Source organism: Chiloscyllium punctatum, chromosome 9 (assembly GCF_047496795.1).
Source record: "Chiloscyllium punctatum isolate Juve2018m chromosome 9, sChiPun1.3, whole genome shotgun sequence".
Taxonomy (NCBI): domain Eukaryota; kingdom Metazoa; phylum Chordata; class Chondrichthyes; order Orectolobiformes; family Hemiscylliidae; genus Chiloscyllium; species Chiloscyllium punctatum.
In genome coordinates this window covers 98,717,192-98,742,265 of record NC_092747.1, presented here as the reverse complement: position 1 = coordinate 98,742,265, position 25,074 = coordinate 98,717,192, and the positions used below count along the sequence as shown (strand labels likewise).

General features: G+C 43.6%; 1 protein-coding gene across 1 annotated transcript; it reads right to left on the bottom strand.

Annotated features, from left to right (window-relative positions):
* Positions 1–395: 395 nt before the first annotated feature.
* LOC140481558 (BTB/POZ domain-containing protein KCTD12-like) lies at positions 396–4,909 on the bottom strand. Its single transcript, XM_072577955.1, has one exon. The coding sequence runs from the start codon at positions 4,539–4,541 to the stop codon at positions 3,675–3,677; it is 867 nt and encodes a 288-aa protein (XP_072434056.1). The 5' UTR covers positions 4,542–4,909; the 3' UTR covers positions 396–3,674.
* Positions 4,910–25,074: the final 20,165 nt, after the last annotated feature.

Below are 25,074 nucleotides of genomic sequence, written 5' to 3'. Positions count from 1 at the left end.
ATTAATCTTAGGAAACAGTTCAAGACAATATAAATTTCCATGTTTTATGACAAAAGGACACTCCTGTGTTTCTTGACTTCGTTTTAATTTTTCTGAACAAAATACAAATTCCATCTTTGCAGGTTGTAAAAGCGTTTCTTTCAGCCAGCAAACATTAGACTTGTTAGGAACTCAGTTTAGGCATTGTGAGGTATTTGGCACACAATGAAAGGCTTCATTTCACTGGGAAAGCTTGAAAACATTTCTGCCAAGCAACAATTCAGCTACATAAAGAACTTCAGAGTTCCCACAGCAAACGTCTGTGTAGTACTTTGCCACATGGCTGAGGTATCATTAAATAATTTGCTCCTATCATTAAGTAAAATTGAACTGAAACAGAAGAGACAACAGAGGTGTTTAATTTACGTAACAGTTTAATTATTAAATTGTAATGATCTAGCAGATACATTGTGCATTGTAGTTTCTCAAACAGTATGGCTTTCTTTCAGTGTTTCTGTTCCTGCAAACACCAATGAATGATTCAAAGTTCAGCCTTTGTCACATCATCAAAATAAATGTGAACTGTTGTTTGACCAACAATTATCAGTTTCTCTTGTGAGCGTAGCACTGGCTTGTCTCAGATTAAGACAAAGTTCTCCATTACATTGAAATTTCTGCCAATCCACATGGTTCCTCCTGGCTGACAGTCACAGCCCAGAATAAAATCAAAATGTTCCTGCTTTAGCACAACCTTTGATTAACGAATGTCTTTCCTATCCGCATGACAGGATACTTGAAATTGATTTATATTTTCTCACATTGTTAAACATATTATTAAACAAAAACAAATATGTCTGCAAATAAGCATTTAACAGCTGATCCCACAATTCACCTAGCCTGGCACTCCGTCTGCTTTGTAAATGAAATGATCTTTCTCTCCACTTCCACAGTATCTGTGGGAATGAGACAAGACATTTACAACAGCTGTTTCAAAGGTATAGTACCACTGGATTCCCATTCTATTATTCACAAGTTACTGATCAACAATGACAGTGGAAAATACGTCTGTTAAAATGCTACAAATTCAACTATTTCAGATTACTTTGAAGATACAATTGCCAAAGTACATTTTTGTACCTTTCATTTTTAAATCTGTTCTTAACTGTATGCAGCTTGTAATTTACATTGAATTTACCACTGTTACATTATTTGCCTATAATGATTGCAGATTGTGTGCAAATTGTGAAACTTTATTAATATGTTCATTTCCATGTCACCCTTCCTCTTTGGCCTGTAATCCTTGCACAATAACCTGTGAAAAGCAAATGACCTAGATTGTATAACTCTATCAATGCCATTGTGTCAGCAGTTATTTGGGTGATGCCTGAGAATACCTATTCATCCTTCCCTCTTTGTGGATCTCCATTTGATGCCTTCAACGCAACTCAGCTAAGATAAGGAACAATGTCAGAAATGAAGCTGGCAAATGAATTTATATTGTAGCACTCCAACAGAATCTGTTTTAATAAGACATTGGATTTCCATCCCTGGTGTGAAAATAGATTTTGATATTTTAAAATGTTACTAATTAGTGGTTAATAATGATCCATTTAGAGAATCATACTTCCAAAATTCATAATTAGATACATTTCAGTACATTATTCTTGAATGGAAGCTAAATGTATTTGACTGCAAGATTGAAACCAGCCTCCAAGTTCCTTCTTGTCGTTGAGTAATATGTTTACAAATATTGTGGAAAAAATAAATTAGCACTACTACAGAGATTTACCACAAAAACAGATGTAAATCTCACAGGTTTTCATGATTTGGAAAGCTGGTGTGGACATTTCAACTGTCAGTCATAAAATATTGGGTGTATGGATTTGCCAGAAGTGATATCAAATTTAATGATGAGGTTTATTGATTATGATTGCAGATTTTGAGATTATCCACTGATTAGATGAGTCACAACAAGTAAAGTCTTAAACTTAATCCATGGCTGCTTCTGAGTTGGTCACTCTAACTCTACTGAGAAATGCACCTTGACCCTCTCCACACACAACACTTGGCTGTTAACAGTCACCACCAAGCTTTGCTGATGAGCAATGGTCACTTGGCTAAAGCTATTGAATCAAAGCCCAGTAAAGTGTCAATACATCAGTAGCCAATGGACAGAAGAACATTGGCAAAAATGCTGACCATCAAAGATAATCCTGTGACTGATCCAAAACCAATGTTTATTGCAAATGTTGCTGATTTCTAAGTAACTGTAATTTCTACAAGAATTCAGAATTCTCTTGCTAATTTCTGAAATCCTTCCAATTTACATGCCTCTTGACCTCTTCTGGTCCCTAACCATCTACTGTCTTCCATTTATTGTATGAAACTTCTTGTTCCACTTATTACCAGTCCTTTGTTAACATTTCAAGGCCTGGGCAGTATATTTTTCTCTGGTCTTTAGTTTGATACACTACAGAATATTTTGCTGTTTATTTTACAAGTTAAAAAAAGTAAGTTGCAAACACCAAACATGTGCATTATTGGACTTTAGTTACAATTCTAAATACTAAAGAGGATGGGGATGAGTTACTTAGCTGTATTCAGTAGAACCTATCACTGATAGAATAATATAATTTGTAATGCAAGCTTTTCAGCTGTCTTGTGATATCTTTCATCTACAGAAAGCATTAAGTGAGGAAGGGAAGCTTCCTACTCTATGAATGGAAACCTTTTGCACTTTGACACAAAATAACTTCAGTTCTACAATAATTTGCAGCAACAAAAACGGGAAAATGTGTTTTAAGAAAAAAGAAACAGGACTATTTAAAAAAAACATTACCAACGTTGAGAATCTCTGCTTATAGTGTTTAAGGTTTAATCTTTGCTAATGTTATTTCCAAAATGGCAGACAACATTTGAGAGGTTGCAGCTAATTCAGGCACTATAAACTAGTCCACGCTAAATACAACATGGCAAGATTACCTTTTGCGTGTTTATAAACAATGTGCTTACAATTTACAATCGAAAGATTCTCTTTTTTTAACTTTATGTCATCAGTTTTTTGTACTAGAGTTGGGGTGCAAACAGAATACTATAGTGAACGGTAAGCAGATGCCTATAGTATTTACCACGCTGATCATGGGCATCTCCGGAGACTGGCTCTCTCCCCTGAATAACTATACCCGAAAAGCGACCATCCCGAGAGACTTGGTGGGAGAAGTTAGTGACTACAGAACCTACCCTGTAATAAATTAAACAAGGGAGACTGCTGAGTACGGAACATTTATTCTTGCTGTGCACCTCCATACCAGTGGAATAAAATTACCTAAATGTTATCACTCTGTGCTAATGGGTTGTTTCTAATCGCAGTCGCTAAAAGGACGCTATTTCAACCACAGCTTCCAGCAGCAACGCTTTTTTTTCCCCCAGCTGTCACACCGTTGGGATGTGTCAGGATCGTCGGTTGGCAATACCTGCTGAAAGTCTTAACCACACCGCTGATGGCCTCACTACACTGTCCTATAGTTACTCACACAAAAGGGAAAGGTTAAGGTAAAGGTCCGTTCCGACGTGGTGGCGAGTCACATAATTCTCCCCCCAGTTCCTTTGGCAGGACAGGCACCATGGCACTGAAGAGAGAGGTTCATTTGTGAGGGAAAGGGGGGTCGATCTTTTTTTTCGCGGTCCCGGTGGATTCACCCCCTGCAGAAGACGTACTCGGTGTAACTGGTCCAGATCTTGTCCTCTCCCTGGTCGCTGGCATAGGCACAGGTTCCGGTGGAGCTGCACGCCAGCATGTGGAAACCAGCCTCCGCCAACAAGTCAAACGCCTGCTCCAGGAAGTTGAACTTGAGGTAGTAACGGGACGTGTACCTCTCGGGGGGGCGGTCGGGGTCCCTGCTCTCGTTCAGAGTCTCGCCGAAGACCTCTTTGGCCAAGGAGGTCTTGCCGCACACGGTAATCCGGGCCACCCTCCGGAACTTGGCGTCCGCCTGGCAGTCCCGGCCGATGGTGTACGAGCCCCGGTAACCCACGGTGATGTAGCCGGACCTCCGGGCCGGGGGGCAGCTGTCGGAGGACGAGCTGGCCGGGCTGGCGGGCACCGTGACCGAGCTGGAGGAGGCGGCCAGGCGGGGCTTGGCGCTGCAGGGCGGACCCTTGCTCCCTCCGTCCGGCCAGCTGTCCTCGCTGGGCGGCGTGGGCTGCTCCAGCTGCTGGCCGAGCAGACGGACCAGCTCCCGGAGCTGGAAGTACTCCGCCTCCCGCAGCAGCCGGCTCCTCTCCGGGAAGTAGTCGGGCAGCACCAGCCTCAAGTCCCGCATGTAATCCAGGACGTAGCGGAACAAGAAGCCGTCCCGGTCCAGGAAGAAGCGACCCTTGCTGTCCTTGGGCAACTCCTGCGGGGAGCTGCGGCTAAACATGTCCCAGAGCAGGGAGTCCGGCACCGCCACCAAAGTGCGGTGGCGGGTCACATAGACCTGCCCGCCCACGTTCAGCTCCACCACGGCCGGGAAAGGAGACTCTCCGTCCGCGAGTTCGCACAGGCTGTCCGCTAGAGCCATTTCCAAGCGGCAGAGACTGAAGAGAGCGAGGTTGGCTCCTGTAATCCCCTCCCTCCTCCCTACCTACTCCACAACACTGTCTGCTTGCCGGTGCACTGCTGCTTTATGTAAAGATGCGGGAGGAAGAGGGTTTTTTTTTGGTTGAGTCGGGCTGGGTGTGTGACGTTGGATCTCAGCAAATCAACAAGTTGCAAGAAGAGGGTTGACTCTTCCTCCACCACCCCCCGACAAAAAAAAAATATACGCCGAAATGTAGGCGCTGCATCAAACTAGGAAGTCACGGTGGGAAACTTCTCCGGCTTCCTGCCGTTTCTCCTTTACCGCTTTTCAAAGCAACTCCTTGGACTGACAGCAACGCCCCGCCCCAGCCACAGGGGCTGTGCTGCATGTGTCATGTTCACTGTACTTCTGCATAACTCTGGTCACTACCTTCCCTACCCCATCCCACTCCCCCCACCTAGTCTGAGATACTGCTACCAGCGATAGCAGACCTTTTACAAAACACACATATATATATATATATTATGCACACATGAGGTTTGCAAAAGTGTATGATGGTGAACAATCCTCCAAACAGTTCAGTAACGTTGGTCACGATGTTTATTATTTCAAGGAATGCCTCCTTTTTTAAAAAAAAACACGCGAGCGCACGTCCCCTGCTCAGAGGACGTTGCAAGTCGCCACTCCGTACATATCATTGCTGCTGGGTCTTCGCCCGGATTTCAGAAGGAAAAATTGTCACCCGATCCTCTTGCATATGTGATTTGGAGAGGCCGGTGTTGGACCGGGGTGTACAAAGTTAAAAATCACACAACACCCGGTTAAAATCCAACAGGTTTAATTGGAAGCACACTAGCTTTCGGAGCGACACTCCTCTTGCATATAGCGTTCGCTAGAAGCTTAGCGACGCACTGTGCATCACAACTTCCATCCAGGTTTGACCGTGTGCAGGTCACTAACTTGCCAGTTTTGAAGAAGTCATATCGGACTGCAAACGATCGCTCTGTTTCCCTTTCTCTCTGCACAGAAGCGGCCGGACGCGCCGACTTTCTCACTGTTACTTGCACACGCAAAAACAAATCGCCCCTTCCTGCTGTGGTTTGCTTTCCTGTCAATACCAGCGCTGTGAAACTGAACCTAAACACAAGTCTTGCGAAGGAGAAAAACAAGCTTTCCTCTTTATTTATCCATTCGTTTATGTTAAATTACAAACAGTGGATGGATCTTTAATATCTCCCAATTCCATCTTCCTCGAAAAAGTTTTCTCTTCATCGTGGAGTTTGTGAGCCCTCTAGTGGATCAAAAAATAATATGGAGAAAGTCTTCTCAATGGAGGATGTGAGTAACATCCCACCAGCAGCAATAAAGCAGGGAAGACTGTAGAAGGAAGATCATATTGCTGAGATATGGAGGTGCCGGTGATGGACTGGGCTGGGGAAAATTAAAAATCACACAACAGGTTATTGTCCAACAGGCTTATTTAGAAGCAGGAAGCTTACTACGTAGAAACAGAAGTCGGCCATTCGATCCATCGAGTGTGCTCTGATACCTTCGCTGCTCTGAAAACCATAGAATCCCTACAAGTGGAAGCAGGCCATTAAGTCCAGAGTGTGGTGCTAGAAATGCACAGCAGGTCAAGCAGCTTCCGACAGAGTCCACACCGACCCTCTCAAGAGCATTCCACCTATATCCACCCCATCCTTGTAATCCCCCCACCCCCAACCATTAACTATGGGTGATCCACTTAGCCTGTACATTATGACATGATTAGATTCCCTACAGTATGGAAACAGGCCCTTTGGTAACAAGGCCACACCAACCCTCCAAAGAGTAACCCACCCAGACCAATTCCCGTACCCTATATTTAGCCTTGAATAATGCACCTAACACAATGGGAAATTTAGCATGGTCAATTCACCTGATCTGCACACCTTTGGATTATAGGAGGAAACTGGGGAAACCCACACAGACAGTTACTCCAGGGTGGAATTGAACCTGGGGGCCTGGAACTGCAAGGTAGCATTGCACCAACTTCACTTTCTCGCCTTTTCTCCATTCCCTTACTGATTAGAAAATGTCTTTCTCAGCCTTGATATTCTTATTGACCCAGCTTTGACAACCCTCTACAGTAAAGAATTCAGAGCCATTACACTCAGATTAAAACAAAAATCATCCTTGTCCCTGTCCCTTAAATGGGTGACTCTTTACTCTGAGATTCTGTCCTCTGGTCCTAAACTCTCTCACAAGATCAAACATGCTCCCCAAGAATCTTATTTGTTTTGATAATGTTTCATAATATGAAACTGCAATGAGTAAAATTCCAACCTATTCAATCCACCCTTGTATGAAAAACCTCTGTGTTCAACCTAGTAAACATTCTCTGGACTGCCTCCAAAACTTGGTTATCTGTATTTAGATAAGGAGACCAGAAGTGTTCACACTATTCCAGCTGTAATCAGTCCAGTGCCTTGGTTTTAGCAGGACTTCCCAGTTTTTATACTTGATTCCCCTTGAAATAAAGGCCAATGTACCATTTGTCATCTCTATAACCTGTTAAACTTGACTTTTAGCATTTTGTGATTCATGTGGTAGGATCCTCAAATCCCTCTGTGCTCCAGTTTTCTGCAGTTTTTCCTCTTAAAATAACACTCAGCTGTTCAGTTCTTCCTGCGTAAGTTCATAACCTCATGTTTTCCCACGTTATATTCCATCTGAAAATTTTTTGCCCATTCAGTTAACCTCTCAATATTTTTCTGTGTCTTCACTACTTGCCTACTGTACCTATCTTGTGTCATCTGCAAACATGGTGATTTTAACATTCCGTTAAAAATCACACAACACCAGGTTATAGTCCAACAGGTTTATTTGGAAGCACTAGCTTTTGAAGCACTGCTCCTGCTTCAGATGGAAGAGGGAGCAGTGTTCCGAAAGCTAGTGCTTCCAAATAAACCTGTTGGACTATAACCTGGTATTGTGTGAGTTTTAACTTTGTCTACTCCAGTCCAACACTGGCTCCTCCACATCATAGTACATTCAGTTTCTTCATCCAAATTAGTAATATATATTCTAAATAATTGTGGTCTCAGTACTATTCCTGTGGCACTCAACTTGTCATAGTTTGCTATCCAGAAAATGTCCCCTTTATTCCAAATCTCCACTGCTCTTTTCTGTTATCCTTACTCCTAATTATACAGAGATTTGCTACTCACAGACCCACATAATCGCAAAGTTGGCTCCAATTTTTTTTTCCGCAGTAAAAGATTGTGCAAACGTTTGGAATAGATGGGTGTTCCTATTATTGTGCTATCTGTATTTTTGTGTTAACTGCAGGAGGCCCATGCCACTATCCTCTGTGGATTTGGTTTACTTTGGGCTCTTACCAAGTAGCGTTATCCATGGTATATTATTGAATGCTTTTTGGAAATGCAAATATTTTACTTTCATTGCTTTTCCTTTATCTACCTCCTGGTTACCTCCTCAAAAAACCATAATACATTTGTCATGCATGATTTTCACTTCATGAAGCCATGTTGAGTCTGGTTGGTTTTATTTGCACTTCTAAACACTATTTTATTCTTTATAATAGACTCTAAAATTTTCCCAAATACACATGCTAACTGTCCTATAGTTACCTGTTTTGTCTGTCTTTTAAATAAGGGTGTTACATGGGCAGTTTTGCAATCCTATGGGACTTTGCCAGAAATCAAGAATTCTTGGAAGATTATTACCAATGCATTAACAATCTCGGTAGTTACTTTCTTTCACATATTCGAATGCAACACATCAGGTCCAGGAGACTTATTGGTCATCAGCCCCATTTGTTTACCCAGTACTTATGATGGTTATTTCCTTACCACCCCCCTTGCTGATGCCCCATGTTTGGCACCTTCGTTATTTAATATATTTTTGATTGCTATAAATATTCCCTAATGTGAAGACTGATACAAACCATTTGATCAACTCCTCTGCCATTTCCTCAACTCCTCTGCCATTTCCTCACTCCCCATTGTTATTTCCCTAGCCTCATTCTCAAAAGGGCTCAAAGTTCACTGTTGTCTCTTTACATATTTGAAAAAACTCTTACTGACAATGTTAATGTTAAATGTAAACTTGTATGTAAATCCAGATACACCGCAATATGGTTGGTGCTTAACTGTTCTCTGGGCAAATAGAGATGGGTGATAAATCCTGGCTTAGTCAGCCATGCCCCTGCCTCAAGAACAAATTTGTAAATAACTTCATGTAGTAGGCAGCAAACTGTCATGGATAAAAGATAGGCTAGCCAATAGCAAGCAGAAAGGACTTTTAAACAAAAAAACTCCCTTCCTCAACATCTCTGTTTCTATCTTTGGGGATAGGGTGACTGATACCTAGTACAAACACAGCAACTCCCAGAGTTAACTAGATTATACATTCTCTCTTCCTGCTTCCTGTGAGGACTCCATTTCATTCTTCCAGTTTTTCTATCTCTGTTGTGTCTATTCTGATAATGTCCACCTTTTCTCTCAACCAACAATTCCTCTCACTGTGGTTGACAGGGCCCTCGGCCGTGTCCAACCTATTTCCCTGCACTTCTACCCATCCCCTTTCCTCCCTCCCTCCCACCCATAGCAACAATAGTGTCTCCCTGTCCTCACAGTCTACCCAAACAGCCTCTGTATCCAAAGGAACATAAGCCACCATTTCCGTTACCTCCAGTGGGATACCACCAGAGACACATTCTCCTCTCTTCTCCTGCCAGCATTTTGCAGGGACTGCTCCCTCCAGGACATCCTGGTCCAGTTCTCCCTTCCCACAACCCCATAACATCTTCCCACGCAATCGCAGAAGTTGGAACACCTGATGCTTTACTTCCTCCCTTCGCGCTATCAAAAGCCCCAGACACACCTTCCAGGTGAAGCAACAATTTACCTGCGCTTCATTCAATCTCATCTTCTGTTTTCACTGCTCACAATGTTGTCTCCTCTACTTTGGGGAGATGAACTCCAGATTAGATGATTGCTTTAATGAAAAACTTCATTCTGTTTAAAACAATGACTGTGAGCTTCCGTTTGCCTGACACCTCAATGCACCACCATGTTACCATGCCAACATTTCTGATTTGGGCCTGTTGCAGTGTTCCTGTGAGCTTCAGCGCAAGTTCGAAGAACAGCACCTCATCTTCCACAGAGGTACTGTATAGCCTTCAAGACTTAATATTGAGTTTAACAATGTCAGAATCTGAACAACTTCTTCTATGTCAGTTACTATTCATTGGACTATTATTTAAATGGTGAAAAATTGAAGCATGCTGCGATGCAGAGGGGTCTGGGTACCCTTGCGCATGAATCACAAAAGATTGGTTTTCAGGTGCAGCAGTTAGTTAAGAAGATAAATTGGATATTGTCCTTCATTGCTAGGAGGAACAGAGTTTAAAAATAGGGAGATTATGCTGCAGCTGTACAGGATGCTTCTGAGGCTACATCGAGAGTACGGTGTACAATTTTGGTCTCCTAACTTGAGAAAGGATGCACTGGCCCTGAAGGGGATGCAGCGGAGGTTCACTCGGTTGATTCTGGAATCAAGAGGGTTGGCTTATGAGGAGAGATTGAGTAGACTGGGACTCTAATCATTGGAATTGAGAAGACAGACAGGGCATCTTATAGATACATATAAAATTATGAAGGGAATAGATAAAGTAGAAGCAGGGAGGTTGTTTCCACTGGTGGTTGAAACCAGAGCGAGGATGCACAGCCGGAAAATAATGGGTGAGTAGATTTAGGACTGAGTTGAGAAGGAACTACTTCAGTGTGGAGGTGGATACTCCAGATGCTGGAGATCAGAGTCAAGATTAGAGTGGTGCTGAAAAAGCACAGCAGGTCCGGCAGCATCCGAGGAGCAGGAAAATCAATGTTTCGGGCAAAGGCCCTTCATTAGGAAAGGCTCCTGATGAAGGGCTTTTGTCCAAACTGTCAATTTTCCTGTTCCTCGGATGCTGCCTGACCTGCTGTGCTTTTCTAGCACCACTCTAATCTTGAGGAACTACTTCACCCAAGGGGTTGTGAACTTTGGGAATTTCTTGCCCAGTTGAGATCATCTTGTTGAATGTTTTTAAGGCAAAGGTAGATAGATTTTTGAACTGTAAAGGAATTAAGGGTTATGGTGAGTGGGTGGGTAAGTGGAGCTGAGTCCATGAAAAGATCAGCCATGATTTTATCAGCCATGGAGCGGGCTCAAAAGGGTCGGATGGTCTACTCCTGCTCCTAGTTCTTATCTTTGTTACCTTTCCTTGACACGCCTAGGACCTATTTTGTATGGGTTACTCCCAGCACAGCCAACCATTTTCAAACATTTACACTTCTCATTAGCAGGTCCGTCAACATCCGAGGATTGGGAGAATCAACGTTTCAAGCATAAGCTGTTCATCAGGAATGAAGGGGTGGCTGTGAGATAAATGAAAGGGGTGTGGGACTGGGGGAAAAGGTAGCTGAGAATGTGATAGGTAGGTGAAGTTGGGGGTGAAGGTGTTAGATCGGAGAGGAGGGTGGAGCGGATAGATGGGAAGGAAGATTGACAGGTAGGACAGGTCATGAGGGTGGTGCCGAGTTAGAAGGTTTGATCTGGGATAAGGGGAGGGGAAATGAGGAAACTGGCGAAATCCACATTGATCCTATATGGTTGGAGGGTCCCAAGGTGGAAGATGAGGCGTTTTTCCTCCAGGCGGCGGGTGCGAAGGGTTTGGTGATGGAGGTGGCCCATAAACTATATGTTCTTGTCAAGATTAGAGTGGTGCTGGAAAAGGCACAGCAGGTCAGGCAGCATCCAAGGAGCAGGAAAATTGATGTTTCGGGCAAATGCCCATCAGGATGAAGGGCTTTTGTCCAAACTGTCAATTTTCCTGTTCCTCGGATGCTGCCTGACCTGCTGTGCCTTTTTCAGCACCACTCTAATCTTGACTCTGATCTGCAGCATCAGCAGTTCTCACTTTCTCCCAAAAAAATATGAGATTGCCCATTTTGGTAGGAAGAATAAAAAAAAGCAGAGCTCTGAGATGAAGAGGGATCTCGGTGTCCCAGTGCACAAATTAGAAAAAGCTACTTATGCAGGTGCAGCAAGTAATTAGGAAAGCTAATAGAATGTTATCATTTATTGTGAGGGGAATTGAATATAAAATAAGTGAGGTTATGCATCAGTTATATAGGGCACTAAAGAGAACATGTCAGGACTACTGTGTACTGTATTTTCATATTATTTAATGAAGGATGTAAATGCTTTGAATACAGTTCAAAGAAGATTTGCTAGACTAAAATCTAAAATAGGCATGTTTTTCTACGAGAAACATTGGACAGGGGTTACCCATTCAAAACAGAGGTGAGGTGACATTTTTCTGTTGTCCTGAAAAGGTGATAGAAGTAGCATCCTTGAAGATTATTGATCATAGAATCCCTACAGTGTGGAAGCAAGCCATTCAGCCAAACAGGTTCACATTAATCCTACAAAGAGCTTCCCACCCAGAATGACACCCTTCCTATTCCTGTAACCCTGCATTTCCCATGGCTAACCCGTCTATCCTGCACATTCCTGGACACAATGGGCAATGTAGCATGGCCAATCCATCTAACCTGCGCATCTTTGAACTGTGGGAAGAAACCAGAGTACCTGGAGGAAACTCATGCAGAGGATGCATGGCTTGACTTTCTTAAGCAAGCAGTTGAAAAGTTATCAGAATAAGCAGGGATGTGGATTGAGGTTGCAATCAGATCAGCTATGATCTTATCGAATGGCAGAGAAGTTTAAAGAGGTCAAATAACCTACTCCTATTGCTTGTTTATATTTATGTAATGTGTTTTCATTGTATTGTAAGAATTAAATTTAGACCAGTAACTAATAGATGTGAAATACTGAGCTTGCTGGAAATCAAAAATAGTGCTGGAAAATCACAGCAGGCCATGCAGCAGACATAGAGTTCACCAGAACTTCTGGTGTTGGATAGTCAGAGACTGGACCTGAAAGATGTGTACATGACATCTCAAAAGTCCTGACTATGCAGTAATCAGGAAGTTGAAACTTCAAATGGGCAATTATCCAGCATCTGAAGCTCTGCAAAAATGTCCTGAAATCTGAGTTAGAGTCAGAAACATTAGTTGATTCAAAACCTGGACTTGACATTCCCCTTCTCTTACCATCAACCCAGCTCATGAATGACTTCAACCTGGACTGTGAAAGTGGTTTGAAAATGGAGCTACCCTACAAAGGGCTGCACTTCACTCGCATGTAGAGCTTGTGTGCTCAGAAAGAAAGCAATCTGACTCTGTCCACCTCAGGTGTGATTGCAGCCATTTCCATTTGGAATGTGCATTTACCAGTCACATTAGGGAAAGCACCACAGGTCACTCCTGGTGAGTCTCAGGCTCAGCCTGGTAATTGAGACCCAGCCTTCCAACCTCAATGTTTCTTTTTTCCTGGCGCTTCCCACCAATCAGTAGTGAACCTCCACATATTCCCATACACCACATGGCCTTCAACTCTCAACATTACTCACTGAGCCCTGGTATACAGCTTAGTCATGCCAGCCATCATGCTGTACTGCTCCCCCATCTTGGCCGTGGTGGTGATGATCATCGATAATTCCCCTTAGATTACTTACAATGTGGAAACAGGCTCTTCAGCCCAACAAGTCCACACTGACCCGCAACCCATCCAGACCCATTCCCCTACATTTACCCCTTCACCTAACACGACGGGCAATTCACCCAACCTGCACATTTTTGGACTGTGGGAGGAAACTGGAGCACCCAGAGGAAACCCTCCCAGAAACCCACGCAGACAAGGGGAGAATGTGCATACTCGACACAGTCAGTCGCCTGAGGTGGGAATTGAACCCGGGTCTCTGACGCTGTGAGGCAGCAGTGCTAACCACTGTGCCACGGTGCCACCCACCTTATAGAGGTTTACAAAATTATGAGGGGCGTGGATAGGATAAATAGACAAAGTCTTTTCCCTGGTGTTGGGGAGTCCAGACTAGAGGGCATAGATTTAGGGTGAGAGGGGAAAGATATAAAAGAGACCCAAGGAGCAACTTTTTCATGCAGAGGGTGGTACGTGTATGGAATGAGCTGCCAGAGGAAGTGGTGGAGGCTGGTACAATTGCAACATTTAAGAGGCATTTGGATGGGTATATGAATAGGAAGGGTTTGGAGGGATATGGGCCAATTGCTGGTAGGTGGGACTAGTTTGGGTTGGGATATCTGATCGGCATGGACGGGTTCTTTTCATGCTGTACATCTCTATGTCTCTATGACTCTATCCTGTGTCCTTCAATCCAATATCATCTATAATATGTGGGAATTTCCCACCTTCACAGTTATTGACTCCTTTTGTGACCCTGCATGCTGCCTGCAATCCCTACAATTCAGTGTCCCCATTTCCTTACCATTGCAGTTACCCCTGCTGACCCCCTTGACTTTCATTGAGTTGATCCCAGGACACCCAATCCTGACTCACTTCAACAGACAGTGAATGATGAGTGACCAGATCCTTGACTGCTCTCTGTGCAGATTCCTAATTAATTGTTTGTACTGGACTCAGCAGGACTCACCTGGCCCATCCCCTACCTGTAGTAAATCACACACCCCCTGATTGTAACTGCACCAAGCAGCTGACTCACAGGATTTAAGCCTCTTAACTTTCTGTACCAGGAGCCCTGACTGACAACAGGTCCTTTGACTTGATGGAGGACTACACCCCTTAGATTTTGAAACTTGGCCATTTGATTCAGGCATGTTCAGTGTGTTTGCAACACAGATGGCTGAAAAATGCTGTAGGGCTAAGATTGACCTAGAATAGTGCCATACTGCAAAATGTCCATCTCCTTGATGCACGACCACTGACAATCATGACAACCTGCTTGATTATGTACTAAAAAGCAAGGCAATCCAGAAGAACCGTGAGCCATTGAGGTCCGGCTGAAGGGCAAAGTGCTAAAAGACAAGGGAACAAGCAGGAGGCTGGGAGAACACAGCATACCAGGCAGCATTAGGTGGTGGAGAAGTCGACGTTTTGGATGTAACCCACCTGCAGGACGAGGGGTGGATGTAAGGGGACAAGGGAAGGCTGAGATGCTATGAGCATCCATGTTGGTGCAAAGTGAATGAATGCTAAAAGGTCAAGCAAAGAGTTCTGAGATGCTTCCTGGTCAAATCCATGCCTATCCCTGCAATGTAAAGTGCTGGCGTGCTCCAAAATGCAGTGTTGAAAAGCAGACTTGTGTTTAAATGGATTATAAATGTACCATGAGGATTTGGAGAGGCTGGTACATGTCTGAGGACATTGTCCGTGGATGGCGTGCTTAGGGTCATTGCCCACATTGTCCTGTGCTATTGGTGACTGACGGCCAAGCTAGAGATCCAAGGGAACAAGATGGCATTGCCAGGTAACCTCTCGGACTTGCATGTGAATTGTCACTATCTAGTTTCTTTCCAATGGGTGTAACAATGGGAAGCCAGATAAATAATGTGAATTTAGATAATGAGATGCTAATGTATGCTAGTATATAAAAATAGGCATCTTGTCACTGTTATGACCTAGGCCAGACCACTCAAAACATTCTTGAGCAGGCAACCAAGACCATAACTTCGCAATTTGTTTCACTAAATGTATAACGAAAATTACCCGGTGTAAGCTAGCTAGGTTGCCTACTAGGTTTTAAAACAGACAGAAATTTATTCACAACATTACACAATGAAACAAAGAACAGAACAAAGAACCTCTACAGAACTCAATCTATCCAAACTAGACTTAATTATGATGTTCCAAATATACACAACAGTTCCAATAAGCAAACCCCCTTAAAGACCAGTTTTAAAAAAAGGAACAGATGCTTACAGGTTGAAATTAGAAGGGCAGAAAGAGAGAGAGTGCGAGTTTTCACACAGCTTACTGTCGAACTGCTCACTAGTTCTGGACTGAACTGCTCAGCTAGAGAGCTGACTATGCCCTTTTCATTATACAGGTCACTTCTAAAACTGAAAAATGTGTTGCTGGAAAGGGCAGCAGGTCAGGCAGCATCCAAGGAGCAGGAGAATCAACGTTTCAGGCATAAGCCCTTCTTCAGGAACTCCTGAAGGGCTTATGCCCGAAACATCGATTCTCCTGCTCCTTGGATGCTGCCTGACCTGCTGCTCTTTTCCAGCAACACATTTTTCAGCTCTGATCTCCAGCATCTGCAGTCCTCACTTCTAAAACTGACCACTTTGGCCTGAAATCTCATCTGTTTACATAAGCAAAAAGGCCTCAAAATCTTTTTCATCTCTGTACCAAACCAGTCTAATTGGCACCGGGACTGTTTATGACACCTCTGGAAAAAAAAAGGGCATAGTATCCTTGTGGAAAGGTACAGCTTTTAAAAAGGAACCAGCTTTGTGACACCACTCACTGGCAAGAATCCTGTTTTGCTGTTCAACACTTGGTTGGAAAATGGGACTTTGCTCCCAAAGATGAGAAGTTTAGCCATCTCACGTGATTTTTCCAACTTTCTCACTATGGTCCATATCACTCAGGGGTTGAAAAGATTCCACCCTGAATCTTTAACAGAAGATAGGCTTCATCTTGATAAACAGAAAATTTCATAGTACTTAGTAGCTAGTTCCAGTGTAGTGGAGTTGCATGAGAGTTCATAATGTGACCTCAGGCTGGACTCATGAGTTATTGATTTTATTTGATTTGATTTATTATTGTCACACATACTGAGATACAGTGAAAAGTATTGTTTTGCATGCTAAACAGAAAAATCATACCTTATGTAACCCCCCTGACTTTCATTGAGCTGACCCAGGATGCCCAACCCCTGACACTCTTCAATGGATAGCCCAGAGTACATCAGGGTAATAGACTAGAATGCAAGATATAGTGTTACATTTACAGAGAAGGAGAGAAAGATCAACTCTAATATATGGGAGGTCCCTTCATAAGCCTGATAACAGTGGGAAGTAAACTGTTCTTAAATCTTTTGGTATGTGTTTTTAAACCGGTGTATCTCTGCCTTTCAGAAGAGTGGAAGAGTGTAGAACTAGAGTGGGAGGGGTCTTTGGTCACGTTGGCTGCTTTCCCAAGGCAGCGGTAAGTGTAGATGGAGTCAATGGAAGGAAGACTGGTTTTTGTGATGGACTGGGCTGCATTCACAACTCTCTGTAATTTCTTGTGGACTTGGACAGAGCAGTTGCCAGACCAAACTGTGATGCATCCGAGTAGGAACTAGAACACACAAATGGTTCACTCCTCCCAAGTAGAGCCCTTTATATTCTGATAGGTGGAGATTATCTCACAATTTCGGGTAACTCTTTCAGGTACCGTCCATCCTGTAAAACACTCTGCAACCTACCTTTTGCTATCCTACCCACCCTGAACAGTTGGAGGTGCTGCCTTTTGGATGAAAATTAAATCAAGACACCTTGTGCCTGTTCAGTTGAATGTAAAAGATCTCATGTCATTATTCTATTAAAACGAAGCAGAGGTGTCTTGGCCTACAGTTATTCATCAATCAATATCACAGCAACAAATTATCTGGTCATTATCACATTACTAAATTTTCCATACTTAAGGAAGGATCTTTAGAGGCAACACAGTGAAGATTCATTAAATTGGCCCATGGGATAAGAATGTTGTCCTATAATGACATACTGAGTAAATTGGGCATGTATCCTCTGGAACTTAGAAGCATCGAAGATTCAGAAGAGGATTTATAAACTGCATGCTGAGAGATTGTTTCGGCTCATCTGGGAATTTAAAACATAGGAGTACAATCTCAGGATAAGGCTCAGGATCATTTAGGAATGAGAATGAGGAGAAGGGTTGTGAATTTTTTTTAATTCTGTACCCCAGAGGGTGATGGATACTCCAGCACTGAATATATTCATCGCTGAAGTAGACCAATTGTTGGTCTCTCTGGGAAACAAGGGCTAGGGGAACAAGCATAAGAATTAATTGAAGCTCAAAACTCAGCCAAGATTATACTGAGTCATGAAGCAAAATTGATGGGCTGTATAGTCTACTCTTGCTCCTATTTCTTATGTTATTGCACTTTGACTGCCGCATTTCTTACATTGCTTCACCAGTTAAGTACCTAAAGTACATGATCATGAAAAACATGGTAGAAATACTGTTTTTTTTTCCTGAAAGTTAAATCTCTGTATTAACTAGTGATTACAACCAGTATGTAGCATATATTTAGTCACAGGTAACAATATTGTGCCATGGATTGCAATTCAATGCGTTATGATACCAAGGAGCAGTTCTTATTCCACAACCAACACGGTATTTTAAGTGGGTTATTGGGATTTAGTGCTCAGCTGTCATTTCATTTTGAACCATTCTAAAATAAGCACACAGAAATAATCATGAGACAAATTCAATTTTCTCTGACCTTATTTCAGCTTGTATAATTTTAACTGCGTTTGTATTTTAGTGACTACCCACATGGCCCAGACTTGAGTTGCTATGGGTCTCTTAAATAAATGAAGACTAATAGGTTGAGAAGTAATTTGTTGATCTTTGGATTAGATTACTTAAAGTATGGAAATAGGCCCTTCGGCCCAACAAGTCTACACCGACCCTCCAAAGAGCAACTCACCCATACCCATTCCCCTACATTTACCCCTTCACCTAACACTACAGGCAATTTAGCATGGCCAATTCACCTAACCTGCACATTTTTGGGCTGTGGGAGGAAACCCACACAGACACTGGGAGAATGTGCAAACTCCACACATCAGTTGCCTGAGGCAGGAATTGAACCTGGATCCCTGGCGCTGTGAGGCAGATATTTCAAGAAAATGGCTGGTTAGAAATAGAGACCGGAAAACGTCTTTCAGCAACAGCAGCCAGTCTAAGTTGCAAGCCCCTCCAGGCAGGCAGACTGCAGTGCATGAGGCTCCAGGTCCCAAGCAGCATCTTCTCTCTGGTGAATTAGCCATTATTACAGCAGTCTTAACTCACCAAGAAGGAATGCAATACACCAGACAGCAGCAGTGAAGAATCCCAATCTCCTATTCCTCACAGGAACCATTCTACAGCATTAGAGGCTCCAGGCTTTAGGCCTAAACCAGCTCCAGCTGCTCTTAGTTATAGCAGGTGTTGCCACTCCAGCCTCCACATTCCAATGACAGCTGCAGCAGAGTGCAGCCTTCCAATACACTGCCTTCCACAGGGAATGCAACCGTCCATCACTACTCTCTGTCTCCTGCCATCGAACCAGTTCTCTAGCCAAATGGCTGGTTCTCCTTGTATTCCATGTGATCTATGGAACATTGTTGAACGTTGCACTGAAGTCCATATACAGCACGTCCTCTGCTCTGCCTTCATCATCCCACTCTGTTACTTCTTCAAAAACCCCAATCAAGTTAAAGAGACGTGATTTCCAATGCACAATGCCATAGAGACTGCCGAATCAGTGCTATCTTTCCAAGTACATTTTCCTTAAGATCCCCTCAAACAACTTGCCCACCACTGATGTCGGTTTCATCGGTCCATAGTTCTCTGGCTTTTCCTTCCACCTTTCTTAAACAGTGGCACCACGGTAGCCAACCTCCAGTCTTCCGGCACCTCATCTGTGGCTAGCGATGATACAAATATCTCAGCGAGGGGCCCAGCAATCACTTCTCTAGCTTCCTAAAGAGTTCGAGTTTGCACTGATCGTGTCCCAGGGATCAATCCACCTTTATACATTTTAAGACATCCAGCAACACCTCTTCATTTTTTTTTGAGAATGCATATATGATGTTATTTCTCTGTTATTCAATGAGATGATCTGCAGATAGAGAACTGACAGTTAAAAGATTACTTAAATTAAGGAGCATGAATCTGAAGTTATGCCATTCAGAAGTTACAGAGTGGGTTTTTTTCATTCCCAATTTAGCAGTTGTATGTACCGTTGATCTGCCATTCTCACCTTCCAATCACTATCAGCACTGTTTTCACCTAGCATCCCCCCCAACCAAACCCAGCCCTCAAGTACCTACATGCTGCCCTCTTCATATTTCACATCAGGTCCGTTGAAGAGTTATCTAGATTCAAAATGTTAGCGTGCTCTCTATCCATGAATGCTGTCTGACTTGCCTTGATACCCAGCAATTTTCTTTTCAATATTGTTGCCAGTCTGCCACTCTCTTAACCACGTCTCCATTCTGGCAATGATATCACTTCTCATATGCTAATCAAAAACATCAATTCATCTGCCTTCCTCATAATACTCCCTGCATTAAAATAAATGTAATCTAGTCTTACCATGATCCCTTGTGTCATCACTTGAAAATAATCATGTTATTTCTGCAATGACTTAGTCTGTGGTGTATGCTTCCCTGTGCATGACACTCAACATTATCTCCACTATCCCATCTCGTGCTGTCAAATTAGTTTAAACCCCCACTAACACCACACCAGCAACACTCACCGGAAGGATGATGGCCCTGTTGTGGTTTGGATACAATTCATCAGGCTTGGACAGGCCATAACTTCCCAGTGATCCAGACATCGAAAGCCCTCCCTCTGATCTGTTCTATCCATCTGTTCCTATATTCACCAGTATGTAATACCAGAGCAATTCAGAGGTTGCTACCTCTGAGGTCCTGTTTTTTAATCTGCTGCATAGCTCCTTACATTCTTGTCACAGGACCTCTTCCCTCATCCTGCCGATGTCATTGGTCCCTATGAGAAGTACCTCTGACCCTTCACCCTTCCCCCTTTCAGAATGCTGTGTAGTGGTTCAGTGACATCTTTGACCCTGGCCCCAGGAAGGCAAGTCACCATCCTGCAGTGATGTCTGTGACTGAAGAAATACCTGTGAGTGCCCCTCATGACTGAGATTCCCACCAATATTGTTCTCCCGGTCTTTCTGATCCCCACCTTGTACAGGTGAGCTCTGGCTGCACTCCCTAGAGGAGCTGTCACTCTGTTTTCCAAAACAGAAATTTGCTTCCTGAGTGAGATGCACTGTGGAGCTTTCCTGAATCTCTGACTACCACTGACTGGTGATCAGTCAGTCAGAAATACTTCAGCTGCCGGGTGACCATGCCCAAGCTCTAAAGTCCCATTCTGAAGCTGGTCAAACCAGTACTACATCCTGCAGGTGTGGTCAGGGAAGGTGAGTGCAGACCCCGAGCCTTGTCCTCTCTCCATCCGCTGCCCTGGGGAGAGATGACCCCAATGGTCCAGCAGTCACTACTCCCAGACTGTGAGTGCATTGATGTGACACGTGCAGGTACAACAACATTGCTGCAGTTTATTTAAAGTGAAACGGAATATTTATTTGCAAGAACATTTATTATTTACAATATGTACAAATATAAATGAGAGATAGGTCTATTGATTTCATGAACTGGAGACTCTGGATGAGATCAACCAGAATTATGAAAAGTTGTATGTTTTTAGATCAGTTTCTAAGAAAAGGTAAGTATCTGGAGGAGATCAATTCCTTTAATAATGTCCACATCTGGAGGAGATCAGTGCTGAGACAAAATTGAAGATCGAGAGAGACCACTTGCTGAGGACCTGACAGAGATCAGATGCTGTTAAAGATGTGAAGACCATCAGATGTTATGATCAATAGAGAAGATCCGTTGGTGTGACAGTAACATTGATGTGCAGAAGGTCTGTTTGTTATTGACAGTGAGGATCTGGATCTGGAGCAGAATAGTTTGTACGTGAAGACAAGGCCATATTCCGAACCTGATGTGCTGAGGTCTCATTTGGGGACTATACAGCAGCAACTGCAAATTAATCTTTTACACCAGGAGGTCCATCGGGTGATCCAGAAGCGATGTGTCTGCTTGGTGAGGAATGCTGCTAAGGTCGCTGCATGATCACAGTGATGGTCTTGGTTGGAACTGAAGGATACACAGTCCGAAATGTAGGAACTCACCATGTTGGGGTAATCGTCAACAAGTTGATGTGAAATACGTTTCAGGAAGTTTCGGTTACTCCAGCCTGGTGCCTCGAGATACCTCTCAGCTAAGGAGCAAACCTTTGTGGATCCAGTGGATGAGAATATCATCTGCAGTGCTGCACTACAACACTGGATGGTTTTCTCACTCTTAGTATCCAAGTGCAACAGCAAGCACACGATGGAGCTGTCGCTGGAAATCACTAGAGTCTCCAAACGTAGCCAATATTTTCCAACATTTGGAAAGCTTCCACAGAGACTTGCTCACTTCCTGCCCCAGACAGTGGCTGAATCCTGGAGAGGATTGCATTTAAAAAGGGCTGATTGTTTCTGCTGGTGCTTCAAGGATGTTTTTCTGCAGGCAAGACAACACAGCAAGTGTGAATACATCGCTGTTCTCTGGATTGCCCAAGACGCTCACCAAGACATTGGTCACACTCCGACACTGCCGCCTCACTCCAAAATCGATGTTTTTTAAAGCTCTGATGCAGAGCAACTGGGTAACAGGTGAGGAATTGTACCAGTAGAGGTATCGTATTAAGCTGTTAATGACCATGTCTGTGAAACCCAGCTCAGAAAGGCACGGATCTTTCAGGAGTTCCCCAAAGAAGATGATTATAGGAACTGCCTGACAGTCCTGGATCTGAAGGATTTGGGAAGCCAGACGATGTACGGTCTTAGACAAATCATCACCTGCAGATGCTATCATTGCCTGGGCCAGCAGAACAACCCCCTGATCAAATCCAACTCCTCATAGCTGTTGCCATCCTCCTACCATCACCTGAGATGTCACTTTGAACAATTAGATCAAACAGGGCCTTGAGTGACCTCGCACACCTTTCATTCAGTGACCTACTTGTATCAACATCAAACCCAGCGGTGAAACCTCTCTGCTGTGACTGAATGTCAGTATCACTAGGCAGAGAGAAACTCATTCCACTGGTGAGTGATACAAGTAAGCCACTGAAAATGTGTGGGAACAATGTCCTCACCACATCTACCATCCTGGGATGAGTGAGTATCTCATATAAGCTGTGGATGGCAGTCAGCGAGACGTTGGCCGAGTACATGTCCCCACTGAAGGGGCAGCATTTTCCCTCCAGTGAGTACATGAAATGTTTGATCATACACACTGGACAGGCCCTGTCCTCAACTGCTGCTCTCCACACATCCCGGATGAACTTGTCCCCTGGGGGGCGACAGAGCTGGAGCTGGGACATAGCTGCTGCTGAGTGCTGTGAGGTCAGAGCAGTTATCCCTCGTAGAACACACCGTTTAACCTCTTGGTGAGGGATGATCTCCAAATGAAGCCCCAGCACATGCAGGATCTCTGAGACCCGGTCCTGAAGTTGTTTTCGATCTTGCAGGAAGAGGTTTTCCAATAACAAGGAAGCGACCCGGGCACAGCTGGGATGTTGGTCCGACAGACTGCCACAGACCATGAGAAGCAGGTTGTCCAGCTGACAACGCGGCAGGCTTTGGCAAATCAGCTCCATCACCTGATGACATTTCTCAAACTGAGCTCCTTCGTCAGGGTCTATCAGGTCTTCTGGAAGTGACTTCAGAAACACCAGACTCACTTGATATTGTTCAAGGCTGGCTCCATCAGCCACTAAGTGGATGGACTGGATGGTACTGACCGCGCTGAGGGCCATCCGTTGAACTGCTTGGGAACTGTCAGCGCAAAGTGGAAGCAGTCCTCCAAGCAGCGTGCTCACAGGATTCTCCAGCACTTCCCTGCTGTCATCACACCGTGAAAACACCACGGGCATCTCCGAGATGATGTGTACTCCTGTCTCTCGCTTATTGTCTTCCATCGACAAGATCCCCTCCTCAATCTTCTGGATGATTTCATCCTTGTCTTCAGTCTCAGCAATGATCTTCTCCATTGCCACACAAAAGACACAAATTAGAGGCTTCATCATTGAGCCTGCTTGTGAAAATCTTCTGATTCTGCTCATTGAATTCTGTCTTCAATCTCTCCCTCAAGTTGGGAAGGTATTGATTCAGTTCACCAGAGCAGTTTGCTTGATCTCCTCTCTCAGCGTCTCTCCTGCACAAGTGCACAGATCGTTTCAGTTTGTTGTGTTTTACATGGCCCTGCGATGATGTGTTGTCATGGTTCTCATTGGGATGACAGCGGCCGTCAGTTGTGATGTTGTCCTGAGCTCCCAGTGAGTGTCGTGTGCTGGGATTTTCAAAAACAAACATTCCGTGAGGAGTCATCGAGATTATGACATAGAGTGAGGGCTCATGTCATAGATTCTTTGGCTGATCGTGTCATAGTCAAAGAGTCATACAGCACAGAAGCAGAACCTTTGGTTCTGAATATAATCCCAAATTAAACTAGTCCCATCTGCTTGCAGCTGGCCCATATCCATCCGAATGTTTCCTATTTGTGTACTTATCTAAACATCTCTTAATTATTATAATTGTACCAACATCAACCATTTCCTCAGGAAGTTTATCCACATGTGAAGAACACTTCATCTCCCCATACACTCTTTATATTGATTCAGAGATTGAATTGAATGAAGTTGTCTCCATCTAAGATATGGCTGTTCTATTCTTCTCTAGAACCTCAATATCTTTATTCATCCAGTGCCCCTTAATCATTCCAGCCTCACCCTTCACTCTCACAGACACATGTGTTGCATAATAAAAATATGAACAAGTGCTTGTTCACAGACAAGAGTACAATAAATCTTATCTTTGACTGATCTGTCAGTGATTTCTCTGCTGCAGGGTCTTTTGTCGAGTCATTTAACATGGAGTCAGGCCTTTCATTCAAATCAATCCATACTGACCATTATTCCAAAGTGAATCAGACCCACCTGCCTCCTCTGGAGCCTTATCCCTCCAAACATTGCTTATTCATGTACTTATCTGTCAATTTTGTAGAAAAAGAACTGAAAATGAATCAAAAGAAAACATCTAGAATTCTTACAGTTATTACATTTTAGTCTAAAAGTAAATGTGGAAATAAGCCTGGGTCTCAGGAGCAGGTGCAGGATCTGTACAATCTTCAATCAACCAGTTTCAATTTTTTTTGTCTTTCCAACATCCCTCAAGATAGGGGTCATTCCTGCTCAAAGCAGTGGTTGGCACATTCCATTATTTGTGGGAAACACATTCTCTCCCAAATTCCCTTCACTGATGAACTTTTCCCGTTACATCATCTGGGGAATCCTAATCCGATCAATTACCATTGTAGTGCGTGGCAGTTCAGTGGAAGCATGTCGTTTCTTCTTTACAATATCCTGGATTTCTGAGCCAGCTGATTTTTGGACCCTTTTGCAAATTTTTACAACTGCCTCACCCTCTCAATCTCCTTGTGGATATATTGTGGGAGGTTTGAAATGCAGTTTCTGCAGGTGGGGGAGGAGGTGTTGTGGGGGGAGGGGAAGGGGAACATTACACAAACGGTCACGGGATTCTTGCAGCATACTTAAGGCTAAGATTTTAACGAATATAGAGGTTTTTGTTTAAGAAATAGTTTTAAACTAAGTAATAACTTTAAAGTGTTGTAGTTGACCACAAAAGAAGCAGTAGGGGCATTTCACAATAAAGCTTATAGTATGATAAGAGAAACTGGATAAAAGAACAAGCAGTAACAAACAA

What these genes read in the sequence shown, in the direction of transcription:
- LOC140481558 (XM_072577955.1), bottom strand. Translation starts at nt 4,541, where the DNA reads ATGGCTCTAGCGGACAGCCTGTGCGAACTCGCGGACGGAGAGTCTCCT.